Here is a 14528-nt window from a genome sequence, read left to right on the forward strand (position 1 = left end):
GCTAGTTAGATGTCAACATTGTCAATTCTTTGGACAATGGTCATTCCGTTTAGAGTTCGGTGTAGTTGTATTTCTGATCAACAACTTCTAGGTCACGCGGATGTAGTTACAAATTACATTAAGGGTGTGTTTGGTTCGCACATGAGAATCGGAATCGGTATCCAATACTTAGTAAGGGTAATGAGTTTTGGTAAAAATATTTTGCATGTTTAGTAATATGGTGGAATGAGAATGAGTATTAATAGTTGGGGAAGAAAGGATGAAGGAGAATGAAACCCTTATTTCATTAGGGTATGAATTTTTCAATTAATGAGATATTCCAAACCTATAGTAGTATTCTAAAAATCTATCAACTAAACAATATCCATACCTTATGCTTAAACCCACCAACCAAACACACCCTAATATTTTTTAGTTTCCGTTTGGGGTTTAACTTAATTAGCGCTTAATAGATTTGTAGATGTAGATATTATATTTAGCAGATAGTAGATTTAATAGAGCTTAGTTAATATTTTAAAATGGTTATCAGATAAAAAATACAGTAAATTATAAAGTGGTCGCAATTTATTTTGCAAGGTGAAGAATAAGCGCGTCGATTCTACATGATATTCCGGCGATAGTCGTTGGCAGCTCAGCTCTGATCAGCCGCTCGTCACTGATCGGCGAGACGTTTGACTGCTAAATCTCAGCTGGTCAACCGTTAGATTTCTGCCTGTCAAACTTCATTTCAGAGCACTGAGAGTGATTCGAAGAGGAGTGCTAATGGCTATTGCCTAGGGCTAGGTTATACTGCTTTGCCTCGTATCCGCGCCGTGGATTCAATAGTAACAATGTTATATTGGCTCGGTCTTCTCTGCTTCGTGGCGTGTCTTCAACTCTCTCTCTCAGGTTCGTCTATCACTTCTACTTTATAAAGATGAATGAAGAGTCAAATATTAATTTTCATAATTTTTATTGGTCGAATTATTTAAATCTGGAGAGTTGTTTCGTTCTATTTCCCTTACTCAATGGTAGAACTAAATATAATGCCATTCAATACACTTAAACCAATCTGGCATACTTGACACTTGTATTTGAAATGAATTTATTATTATTAACATTTTATGATAATCTTGTGCATGGGAAGCAGGATGTGTTAAGGAGTTGAAGCTAGATTGTCTGTAGAGTGCAGAAAGATGGAAAATTCTTAGTCTAATAGAAAAGTTGTGAATTTAGAGGAGGCGGGAGGCTTAACCTCAATGGGCTGAGCTTGTAGACTGTATGATGTGAGCATGTAGAGTATTCAGTTGACTTAATCTGTTTGTTTGACTACTATCATGATGTTTGGGATTTACAAATGGAGTATCTTGAAATATATTATCAGAATTGGTCACTAAAAACTATAAAAGTTTGCATGTGCATGCATTTGAAGAATTGGAGATTATGCATTTCCAAATTCAATTGCTTATGTTTCACCACATGAATTTCTATTTTTTTTTTTATTAAAAGTCTTGTATATACCAACTGATACGAAATCTCTAGATTGGTTTATGTACTACAATGAGCTGCTAAGTAGACTTGAATAGTTAGTTGATATCTGTTTAAGTTTAATGATCTGAAAGTTGTTAGCTATTTAACTGCTTCAGGACAGGAAAACTCTTTTGAATCAGTTCCTGATCTTGAGAAGTCCATGTATGTGGCCATTGATGGATATCCATGCGTACGACTGCTTAACATTTCTGGGGAGATTGGCTGTTCGAGTAGGCACTTTATTTTGCACTGTTTGTTGAGTATAGTGGAGAGTCAAATTGTTGATCATTGTTTTTGTCTTTTTATTTTTTATTTTGCACATTAGACCCTGGCCGTGGGAATGTTGTTGCTCCAGTTGTTAGGTTCAAGGATACAATTAAGTTGGACAAACAATCTGCTATTTTGACTTCACTTGAAGAATTTGATAGCTTTTTCACAAGGTCTGTACTCTCTGTATATTTCTTTTCCAATTTGCAAGTTTTTTTTAATCTTTTATTTTTATTTTTCTGGATTAATATTCTGAAAGAATTTTTATGTTAACCTATATTTTACATCTCCATATTTGTTTCCTCAATTTCATGTTCTAACCCATGATGACACGTCATGTTTCACACTTTCATGAATCTGACAGAATTTTAGTCCTGTTTGCCACTTTTCTAAAGAATTCTCCACGCTAAGTAGGATAAAAATGTGATATGGAGGCTGATCTGTCTTGAAGTGTTATTCATATCATTGACTTGAAATGCCATCCATTTCAGATTTTCAAGTGATCCAGATTTTGCAAAGCATGTAGCTGGTATGTTAGTTGAATCAGGTACTCGGTCTACAAATGAATTAAAAGGTAATATTTGCAAGTATGTATAAGTATTGTTCATTTGAATGTAATAATGTATCTACTGTGCAAGTATGTAAATGTTATCTCATTTGCAGGATTTTCACCTGACAAAAAGTTTCCATTGGTGGAATTTGCTCCTTACAATAGTGGCAGTTTTGAGTGGAATCCAACTGTATGTAATTATTTTGTAATTCATAATGTTTTTAAATTTGTTGATTTGGCTAAAGCATGGAACTCAAACTATATGAAAGCTAGACACTCTGAAAAATGTATCTTTTGACTTTTTTCTAAGAAAACAGCAAACCCTGTGGGTTACTAAACAAAATGAACTGTCTTTTTGAAGGTTGATATATTTAAAACAGTACAAAAGATAATTGTTTCTTAACTCAAGGAGTTCCTTAACAATACTATAGCCATATAGGGAAAGGGAACTGTTTGCCAAAAACTGACACTAAGCTTATTTATTGTTTATTTTCCTTTGTGTTCCGTTGGAGTTGGGGGAGGTGATGGTTAGTGTTTTTTTTTATTACATATATAACCTAGCTTTGGCAAATCATTCCCCAGATGGCCAGATATGTGTGTAAGTCTACACACACACACGTGCACATGTGTGTGTACTTATATGCTGTAATTAGTAAATAAATTTCAACAAGAGAATTGTTGCTTATGGTAGGAAATGAGTCAGCTAATTGGTCTAAAACAATTCTTTATTGTTGATTTGCATGACTTGTAAGGTGTATTGTTGCCAACACTAAATTATTATTTTCTTATGGCCTTCAGGGATCTGGTGTTATGTGGGAAGCTTATAGTTTTCCTGTATTCTTACTTTCAGAGAGTAGCACACTGACATTGAGGGAGGTATGATACTCCAAGCCCTTTTTCTCTCTTACATTCCTTGCTAGAGGCAGATCTACATTCCCCACTTCCCCCATTGAATTTTTAAATTTATTTTTCTTTTATTAGTACCATTCATGGCTACTGGGACTCCATTTGCAGATTAATGTACTAATATTTTTCTACCCCTTTAGGAGAAAAGAAAGGATGGATATTGATTTGAGAATTCATACCAAAATATAATATCATTTGTAAATATAGACATATAGTGTGAAGAGAATACTATCACCAATAGGATACAATTCAAGACTTCCATTCTAATTAAGTTTCTTCAATTGCAATTTTTAATATATTTGTTTTTAAGTAATTCTAATCCTTTTAATTATGACATACTTCATGTTAAATCATTGGTTAGTCTCATATTTTAAAAACAACATTTTGACCATATTCGTAGGGGATGTAGAAGAGTATAATATCTCATAGACTCATAGTTTGTCATTAATATTGTATTTTGATTTATAATATATTTTATATTTGTATTGTTTTATCTAATTAATAGTATTTCATATTTTGTTATGAATATATTTTACCATGTTTCAAATTGTTGAAATTTCCCCACTCAGCAATTTTGGCTCCGCCACTGTTCCCCGCATTAGAAGAAATGAAGAATGTAATGTTTACTTAGTGGATGAGACGATGAGTTCTTAAATACTAAAGAGTACTTTCAAGATGGAGTAGATCCAAGGGAAAAGCTGAACCAGTGTTCTCATTTACCAAACCAATAATCTTCATTCACATTTTACAGTATGACCAGCATTATGTTTACCAAGATATCGACTCTGTTTGGTAGAGCTTATAGCTTATTTTAAGCTACAAATAAGCTATAAGCTCTGTTTGGAAAAAATAAGGAGCTTAAAATAGTAGCTACTAACTTTTAAGCTTTCTGCTTTAAGCTACCTTTTAAGCTTTCTGCTTTAAGCTACCTTTTAAGCTATGTATGCCAAACAGAGCCATCATGAACTTTACATGTAGGAAAGTGGGATGGTTGAAATATTTAAACAGTGAAAATTTATCTTTGCAATTCACCGAATGAATACAAATTTGAGATGACTCAGCCTTCTGTGAGTTGATAGGTTTTCATAAAGCAGGTTTTCATTTATGCAGTTCTTAATTTTACCTTGATCATTTGTGTAGGTTGCGATAAAAAATGAGAAGAGGAAGAATTCATATACTTCAAATGTGGTTGATTTTGATTTAGTAATGCAGGTAAATTGGTAATGGTCTTGTGCAACCTCATCATGCCAATCAGATTTGTTTTTTTCTCATAAAAAGTGAAACATGTTTTCTGGTTTTTATTAGACAACGAAGTCTGGAACTCGTGACTCAGAATCATGTCTTAGACAACAAACCTGCCTGCCATTGGGTGGATACAGGTAATATTCTGCAGGATAATTGGTTCTTAAGATGTGTTTTGTAGTAGATAAATATATTTCCCTTTAAATCTCTAATTGCTTCTTCCACAAAGGAAGACTTCTAGGGCAGTTCCTACTGTTACTAGTTCAAGAAAACACCCTTTGGAGTAATTAGTTATGAGCATATGAGGTTTATCAGATAAATGAAAATAGAGCCAAAGTAACGCACATATGAGGATTATCAAATATCAAAATTTAGACGTATATTTTTTTTCCCTTTTTTGTTGCTTCATTTAATGCTTCTCAAGTATGTTTATGCTGTATTTAATTTAATTTAATTAATAATATTTGTCATTTGGTTTAAGCTACAACAAAATTATGATTTAGATTTTTGCCTTGCTGCTTGTGGACAATTTTGTTGTGTTGTCTTTAAAGGGAATCAAATTATGCGTACCAGACTTCATATCCATCGTCCATAGCATTCAGTTGTTAAGTACTGTACACTATGCTAGTGTGCCGCACTGGCAATGAATTTTTTTTATGCTCCCTTTGCTTCATAATAGTTAGGTGCACCATGACCAGAGAACTAGATTTGCTAAGGTCCTTATTCTCCTTTGATTATGTAACTCATGCTTGGAAATTTTAAAGATATTTTTACTTGAATTCTAACCTAATGTACTCCCACTTTGAAGGGCAGTGTCTGGTCAGCACTTCCACCAATTAACTTGTCTTCAGAAAAGTCAAGGCCTGTTATATTAGCAGTGGCTTCTATGGATTCTGCATCTTTTTTTCGTGACAGAAGTATTGGTGCAGATTCGCCCATATCTGTAGGTTCTTTTTTATGGATTGTTATATCATTGTTGCAATGAACAATAGAAGTTTGGTTTTTAATTTCTGAAATCTGATTTCTTATGATCATTTCTTCCTAAATAGAAAATTGCTTATAAATCACTTGCTAGGGATTAATCTCACTCTTGGCTGCAGTAGATGCTCTTTCACGTTTTGATTACTCAAGGGACTTCATTAAACAGGTGGGTATTGAACTATTTGAGTGCATGCCTATTATTAAATGATGCAATTTATTTCATATTTCACTTCTGTTTGTGGATTTGTACCTTCTCTAATCTTAGCAGGAAAGGGACCTACTTATTTTAATCATTACAACTATTCCATGTGTACCAATGATCTCTGTCCACCAGGCACATTTGCCTGTGTGGAGGTATTTAAGGGTATTTAGTATTTACTTTGTATTTGGGTTGCTGTTGACTGTTAGTGATTGCTTATGCATTAATGTATTAGCAATTGAAAGATGTATGAGAGATTGTTGTAATGTAGTACATCATCCTATTGAACCAAAAAAAAAGAAAGAAGAAGAAGAAGAATGTTATGAACATGGTTGCAGTAGGCGCTAGACTAGCGCCTAGCGCCTAAGCGATCTAGGCGGCGCCTAGGCCGTACCTAGGCAGTTCTAGACGGCGACCTATAAAAACAAAAATTAATTCATCTGTGTGGGTGTATGTCATATATTATATTATATATATATATATATATATATATATATATATATATATATCTTCTCTTATTTATATAAATAAATAAATTTATATATATATATATATATATANCTCTAATTGCTTCTTCCACAAAGGAAGACTTCTAGGGCAGTTCCTACTGTTACTAGTTCAAGAAAACACCCTTTGGAGTAATTAGTTATGAGCATATGAGGTTTATCAGATAAATGAAAATAGAGCCAAAGTAACGCACATATGAGGATTATCAAATATCAAAATTTAGACGTATATTTTTTTTCCCTTTTTTGTTGCTTCATTTAATGCTTCTCAAGTATGTTTATGCTGTATTTAATTTAATTTAATTAATAATATTTGTCATTTGGTTTAAGCTACAACAAAATTATGATTTAGATTTTTGCCTTGCTGCTTGTGGACAATTTTGTTGTGTTGTCTTTAAAGGGAATCAAATTATGCGTACCAGACTTCATATCCATCGTCCATAGCATTCAGTTGTTAAGTACTGTACACTATGCTAGTGTGCCGCACTGGCAATGAATTTTTTTTATGCTCCCTTTGCTTCATAATAGTTAGGTGCACCATGACCAGAGAACTAGATTTGCTAAGGTCCTTATTCTCCTTTGATTATGTAACTCATGCTTGGAAATTTTAAAGATATTTTTACTTGAATTCTAACCTAATGTACTCCCACTTTGAAGGGCAGTGTCTGGTCAGCACTTCCACCAATTAACTTGTCTTCAGAAAAGTCAAGGCCTGTTATATTAGCAGTGGCTTCTATGGATTCTGCATCTTTTTTTCGTGACAGAAGTATTGGTGCAGATTCGCCCATATCTGTAGGTTCTTTTTTATGGATTGTTATATCATTGTTGCAATGAACAATAGAAGTTTGGTTTTTAATTTCTGAAATCTGATTTCTTATGATCATTTCTTCCTAAATAGAAAATTGCTTATAAATCACTTGCTAGGGATTAATCTCACTCTTGGCTGCAGTAGATGCTCTTTCACGTTTTGATTACTCAAGGGACTTCATTAAACAGGTGGGTATTGAACTATTTGAGTGCATGCCTATTATTAAATGATGCAATTTATTTCATATTTCACTTCTGTTTGTGGATTTGTACCTTCTCTAATCTTAGCAGGAAAGGGACCTACTTATTTTAATCATTACAACTATTCCATGTGTACCAATGATCTCTGTCCACCAGGCACATTTGCCTGTGTGGAGGTATTTAAGGGTATTTAGTATTTACTTTGTATTTGGGTTGCTGTTGACTGTTAGTGATTGCTTATGCATTAATGTATTAGCAATTGAAAGATGTATGAGAGATTGTTGTAATGTAGTACATCATCCTATTGAACCAAAAAAAAAGAAAGAAGAAGAAGAAGAATGTTATGAACATGGTTGCAGTAGGCGCTAGACTAGCGCCTAGCGCCTAAGCGATCTAGGCGGCGCCTAGGCCGTACCTAGGCAGTTCTAGACGGCGACCTATAAAAACAAAAATTAATTCATCTGTGTGGGTGTATGTCATATATTATATTATATATATATATATATATATATATATATATATATATATATCTTCTCTTATTTATATAAATAAGAAAAGTAAGATATATATATATATATCTTCTCTTATTTATATAAATAAGAAAAGTAAGATATATATATATATATCTTCTCTTATTTATATAAATAAGAAAAGTAAGATATATATATATATATCTTCTCTTATTTATATAAATAAGAAAAGTAAGATATATATATATATATCTTCTCTTATTTATATAAATAAGAAAAGTAAGATATATATATATATATCTTCTCTTATTTATATAAATAAGAAAAGTAAGATATATATATATATATCTTCTCTTATTTATATAAATAAGAAAAGTAAGATATATATATATATATCTTCTCTTATTTATATAAATAAGAAAAGTAAGATATATATATATATATCTTCTCTTATTTATATAAATAAGAAAAGTAAGATATATATATATATATCTTCTCTTATTTATATAAATAAGAAAAGTAAGATATATATATATATATCTTCTCTTATTTATATAAATAAGAAAAGTAAGATATATATATATATATCTTCTCTTATTTATATAAATAAGAAAAGTAAGATATATATATATATATCTTCTCTTATTTATATAAATAAGAAAAGTAAGATATATATATATATATCTTCTCTTATTTATATAAATAAGAAAAGTAAGATATATATATATATATCTTCTCTTATTTATATAAATAAGAAAAGTAAGATATATATATATATATCTTCTCTTATTTATATAAATAAGAAAAGTAAGATATATATATATATATCTTCTCTTATTTATATAAATAAGAAAAGTAAGATATATATATATATATCTTCTCTTATTTATATAAATAAGAAAAGTAAGATATATATATATATATCTTCTCTTATTTATATAAATAAGAAAAGTAAGATATATATATATATATCTTCTCTTATTTATATAAATAAGAAAAGTAAGATATATATATATATATCTTCTCTTATTTATATAAATAAGAAAAGTAAGATATATATATATATATCTTCTCTTATTTATATAAATAAGAAAAGTAAGATATATATATATATATCTTCTCTTATTTATATAAATAAGAAAAGTAAGATATATATATATATATCTTCTCTTATTTATATAAATAAGAAAAGTAAGATATATATATATATATCTTCTCTTATTTATATAAATAAGAAAAGTAAGATATATATATATATATCTTCTCTTATTTATATAAATAAATAAATTTATATATATATATATATATATATATATATATATATATATATCTTCTCTTATTTATATAAATAAATAAATTTATATATATATATATATATATATCTTCTCTTATTTATATAAATAAATAAATTTATATATATATATATATATATAAATATAATAATAAAATTAACAAGGCCGAGTTGCTCGAGTTAACTCAGCTAACTCTGCCAAGTTGAGCGAGTTAACTCGGCCAAATTCGGCCCAGTCGGTCACCAACTCGGCCCAATCAGCCGAGTTAAGCGCTAGGCGGCCTCCTAGGCGGACGCCTAGGGAGCAATTCGCCTCGGTCTAGGAGCGCCTAGCGCCTAGGCGGGTGCCTAGGCGGCCTAGGCGGAGATTTTTGCAACAGTGGTTATGAAATATTTATTTAATATATGGAATCTCTATAGATTAGGCAGTCTTAGAGATTTAGGTAGGTAGGCATATGGACCTGTTCGTAGTCCTCTAATACCTATTTATAGGGCTTTGTATTCTCTTTTCTATATGACATTCTCTTTTCTATATGATAGTATAAGACAACATATTCAGAAATCCTCTCTTTACTTTGGTATATGGAATCTTTATAGATTAGGCAGTCTTAGGGATTTAGGTAAGTAGGTATATGGAAACTTGTTTCCTATTCGTAGTCTTCTAGCACCTATTTATAGGGCTTTGTATTCTCTTTTCTATAAGACAGTATAAGACAACATATTCAGAAATCTTCTCTTTACTTTCGTAACATGGTATCAAAGCCTTTACTATAACTTTTTGTTGTTGTCACTCGCGTAAGCTTCACCGCCGCCATCCTTCGCTGCCACTCTCCTACGTGCCGGGGCGTAAGGTTCCTCCAACGATTGGAAAATGTTTTGGTCAATTGCTCCTGGATCGCCTGAGTTCGTTTGCCTAGGAATTGGACTTGGTTTGGACCATTGTGTGGTCTTTGATTTTCTGCTTTACGGTCGGTTTGTCTCATACACCTTCAGGCTCCTTTTTTTAGTGTGTTTTGTGATCTGTTTGTGATCAGTTTTTGGTGGGCATGACTGAGTATAAATGTGTTGCTGTTGCTATCTCGGGATCTTATGACGAAGAGGGTGATTGGTGAGGGGCTTGCGTATGGGGGTTTCTACGTTCTTGACCTCTAGAAGGATGGAGTCTTGTTTTGTCTTTTGGTGTTGTTTCTCAGTTTTGATGCTCATTGTCGTTTGGAACATGCTTCCCTTTTGTTGGTAAAGAATTTGTGTGCTCCGGTTTGGAGTTTGTCTTCTTTACCTTGTGTGTCCAAGCTTGTATGGTCCACGTTGTGTTCACCCGGAGTTGCGGTATTGGTGGCGTTCAAGCTTTCGGTTCAGGGGGAGTCCAATCCCAAGCTTGTTCGGTCCATGTTGTGTTCACCCGGAGTTGCGGTATTGGTGGCGATTCAAGCTTTCGGTTCAGGGGAGTGTCCAATCCTAAGCTTGTTCGGTCCACGTCGAGTTCACCCAATTGTCCGTAGGTATTCATGGTGTCCAAGCTTCTGTTGCAGGGGGAGTGTCCAATCCCAAGCTTGGTCGGTCCATGTCGAGTTCACCCAACTGTCCGTAGGTAATGGTGGCCTGCAAAGCTCTTTTTCAAGGGGAGTCCCCTAAATGAGATATGAGTTGTGTTTGAGTTAGTTCGTTATTTAGGGTGTGTTTGGTTGACGAGTTTTGGTATAAGGTATGGGTATCAAAATGATTGTTATTGTTTGGTTGACAAGTTTTTAGAATACTATTATGGGTTTGGAATACCCCATTAATTGAAAAACTCATACCCTTATTAAATAAGGGTTTCATTTCCCTTCCTCCTTTCTTCCTCAACTATTAATAATCATTCCCATTCCACTCTACTACCAAACATGCAAAATACTTTTACCAAAACCATTACCATTACCAAGTATTTGATACCCATACCGATTCCGATTCCCATGTACGAACCAAACACACCCTTAGTTATTTCGTTATTTTGGGTTATTAGTTATTTGTGTAACAAGTTGGGCATGATTAATATCTATGCTCCAACTTGAGGGGGAGTGTTATGGAATATATATTTGGTATATGGAATCTTTATAGATTAGGCAGTCTTAGGGATTTAGGTAGGTTGGCTTATGGAAACTTGTTTCCTACTCGTAGTCTTCTAGCACCTATTTATAGGGCTTTGTATTCTCTTTTCTATAAGATAGTATAAGACAACATATTCAGAAATCTTCTCTTTTCTTTCGTAACAAAGAAGAAAGAAAGAAATACTCCGTCTTTGATTGTCTCAATAATGTTTCTTATGCTGGTTATCATGCAAAATTTATTGTTTTCTAGTCAGGTCCATTATTTATCTGTTGCAACCTTATCCATTCTACAACTTCTGGTTTGCTTTGCTTATATTTTTGCTGCAATTTGCTCTACTGCAGCTTGTATTTGTGGTTTTCACAGGAGAATCCTGGGGATACCTTGGTAGCAGGAGGTTTCTTCTTGAACTTGATCAACATTCAGATGCTGTTAGGGGTCTTGACTTTTCAATGATTGAGACGGTACTTCTCAGCTTGTAAAAATCAAGAATTTATATTGTGCATCATCTAGAAGCTCCTGCCAGTCTTCCCACTACTTGAGTGGTTAATGACAAAACCAATTCTGTAGTTCCTTTTACCTACATAACTATCAAACATATACTTTTTTTTTTAAATGCTAATGTTTTCGCTGTATTCTAAATTCATCATCATTTTGGGAGAGGGATTGAAAGTCTGTTACCCTCATCAAGATTTACATTATGTTCCATCAACTATACAGTTTCTCATAGTGAACTTTAATTTATGGAAACTTATCTCTGTCAAATACATAAGAGGACTTTGAATGTTGTAACGCTCCCTTCTATTGTCCACTAATCACTATAGTGATCCTTTATTAAATTACTAAGGTATTAAATGATCATGTGTTATAGAAGGTGAAAGGAGATATTTGTTAGAGTATATATGATTGTAGGATAAATTATATCGTGAAATAATTTGTAGGTACTGGAAATTGGATCAGTTGGGAAGAGTACTGCTCAGGATGTTACGACATTCTTTGCTCATACTACAGGGGTAAGATGTTTCTTGTGCTTGAAACTTTACAGATAATATTATTACCATTCCCCTACTATCTTGTTTGTATCTCTCTGCTTGTACTGTCAAATATTTGATTTACTTTTTGAGTTTTCATGAATAGAACATGCCTCAATTGATATGAAAATGGTGTGCTTACATCTGTAGAATTAAGGAAATGGTGAAATAAGAGCCTTAATGCAACTTATTGATAATGTGAGCAGCATACTGCACTTGTATGGCTGATGTAAACATGTATATGATAGTATACATCACACATGCAGCTCAGATATCATAATGCGTTTGTTCATAAAGAGATTTACGTTGTCCTTTTTCACAGGGTGCTTACACAAATGAAACTTTGAATGCTTTGTTTCATGCTCAAGATTCACTGAAGACGCAAAACATTAAGATCTCAAAGGCAAAGAAAACGAACCCTGGGTTACCTCCATCTTCATTAATGGCATTTGTGAGAAAGGTTGGAGCAAAATATGCATTGCATTCTGGTCTCTGATTTGCTCCTTTTTTGTTTCACTCTGGATGGCAGATTATTGTTTGTTGCTTCTGTGGTACCTAAATATGAATCTGGCCCTCCAATCTGAATCTTTATTTTTGTTGTTGTTGTTGTGCCCTTACTGGCTCAAGAGTCAAGAAGACTGAGAAAATTGTCTGAAATATTGTCCATCGTTAAACTAGTAGATTATGAAAATACACTTTGACTTTTAACCCCCTTCTAACAGAATCCACAAACTTCTGGCATTGTTTTGGAAGATTTTGATGATGCATACAGGAACAAATTCTATCACAGTCACCTTGATGATCAATGTGAGTTCATCTGATCATATTCTCACTAGTCCATCTTTTGTTAAACGTGCATTGTTTTCTCATTCAATGTTTTACTTTCATGTTAGCAGCTAATGTTAACTCTTCAGCCATAGTGGCAGCTGCTTCCCTTGTTGCTCGAAGTCTCTACGTCCTTGCCAGTGACAAAAAGGAAGTTAATGCTTCACTTCTGACCACTATTAATGCAAATTCCTCCTTGGTTGAAGAACTTCTCGGTTGTCTTTTAAGTTGTGAACCAGGCTTATCATGTGGATTGGTGAAAAGCTATATTGCTCCCTCTATGAGTTGCCCGAGTCATTATGTAGGTGTTATCCTTGGGGAACCTTCCTCTGTGCCTTATCTTGGCAATGTGGGGGATGTATCTCGGTTTATATGGAATTTTTTGGCTGAAAAAACATCTATCCGGCCTACAAATACCAGTTCTGCTTGCCCAAAAGATTGTGGAAGGGATGGGGAAGCATGCATCCAAACAGAAACAGATGGGAAGGGCATATGTGTCATCTCTACTACAAGGTATTGTTAAATTCAGAGTTGAAGCAAGTATTACTCTAGACTGCATAATTCTGCCTGTACGTGCTTGTGTGGCAAATTAGTTCCAAGGCAATTGTGGCATTCCTGGAAAAATGTTTAGTCACTATTTGCATTGTAGTATAGCTTTTTAACGATTTATTGAACTGGAAATTCGTAATTTTAGGTACATACCAGCATATTCAACGAGATTGAAGTACGAGTCTGATACTTGGATGGTTTTACCTTCCAACTCCACCGAACCTGATCCTGACCCAGTTTGGACAGAGAGTAATTGGGACATGATAAGACTTCGAGCTTACACAGTCCAAGGTGCTTCTTATGATCGCTTTGTTCTGCTACTGGGTATTGTTGTTACGCTTTTGGCTTACCTCATAATAGTGATGGCTAGAGCTTTCATCACCAAAGCCATGAAGTGTGATTGACAGAGTAGCAGATGTAATATATATCTTGTTCAAATAGCATTTGGTGAAACTCAGAAATTAGGACACTTAATACATTCTTCCCAAGTAGAACTGGGTCTTTGTACTCCCTCGGCTCTGATTATTTTGGGTGCTTCTTTAGTCCACAATTCACCATTTTAAATTTATAGCTCAAATATTGTGGATCATTTCATTTTTTTTTTAAAAGTTGCTTTCATTCAATATTTATTTATTTATAGGCTAATTTCAAGTTTGATCCTGATTGATCAAGCACATGCGTTTAATTGAAACATTGAAACCGGAATAGTAATTGGAATTAAATACGGAGTACTTTATAATGATAATGAGTTTAAATAGAATATTTATTGGTAATAAGTAGCAATTGAATTACAATAAATAAATAAATAAATATAAAAATATATTTTATATATATAGAATATGAGGTTCAAATGTGGATTGTGTTTAGGATTAACAAGAATAAAACAAAAAAAAAAAAAGCACGGTGGCAATTTGATCTAGGTGAGTAATTTTTCTCCTTAAAGTACATGGTTTCTGTACATGCGTAATTTTTGTGCTGTGCTTAAGGTGTGTCAGTTGTTGAAACTTAATTGCGTCGGTCTAAAGTTTTAGATTCATGATTTTCCTTCTTAAGGTGCGTGATTTTCTTTATTGAGGTACACGATTTGTGTGCTTAAAGTGTGTCAGTTG

General features: G+C 33.1%; 1 protein-coding gene across 1 annotated transcript; it reads left to right on the top strand.

The window, feature by feature from the left end:
• The first annotated feature begins 564 nt into the window (after positions 1–564).
• Positions 565–14042, top strand: LOC116004564 (nicastrin). The gene is made up of 16 exons (XM_031244669.1): positions 565–888; positions 1626–1739; positions 1835–1949; positions 2268–2350; positions 2440–2516; positions 3125–3202; positions 4373–4444; positions 4538–4611; positions 5288–5417; positions 5550–5621; positions 11359–11478; positions 11956–12027; positions 12368–12505; positions 12768–12852; positions 12942–13383; positions 13565–14042. Exons 1-16 carry the CDS (start codon positions 831–833, stop codon positions 13821–13823), a joined length of 1989 nt encoding a protein of 662 aa, XP_031100529.1. The 5' UTR covers positions 565–830; the 3' UTR covers positions 13824–14042.
• Positions 14043–14528: the final 486 nt, after the last annotated feature.

Source organism: Ipomoea triloba, chromosome 14 (genome assembly GCF_003576645.1).
Source record: "Ipomoea triloba cultivar NCNSP0323 chromosome 14, ASM357664v1".
NCBI classification, from domain to species: Eukaryota; Viridiplantae; Streptophyta; class Magnoliopsida; order Solanales; family Convolvulaceae; genus Ipomoea; species Ipomoea triloba.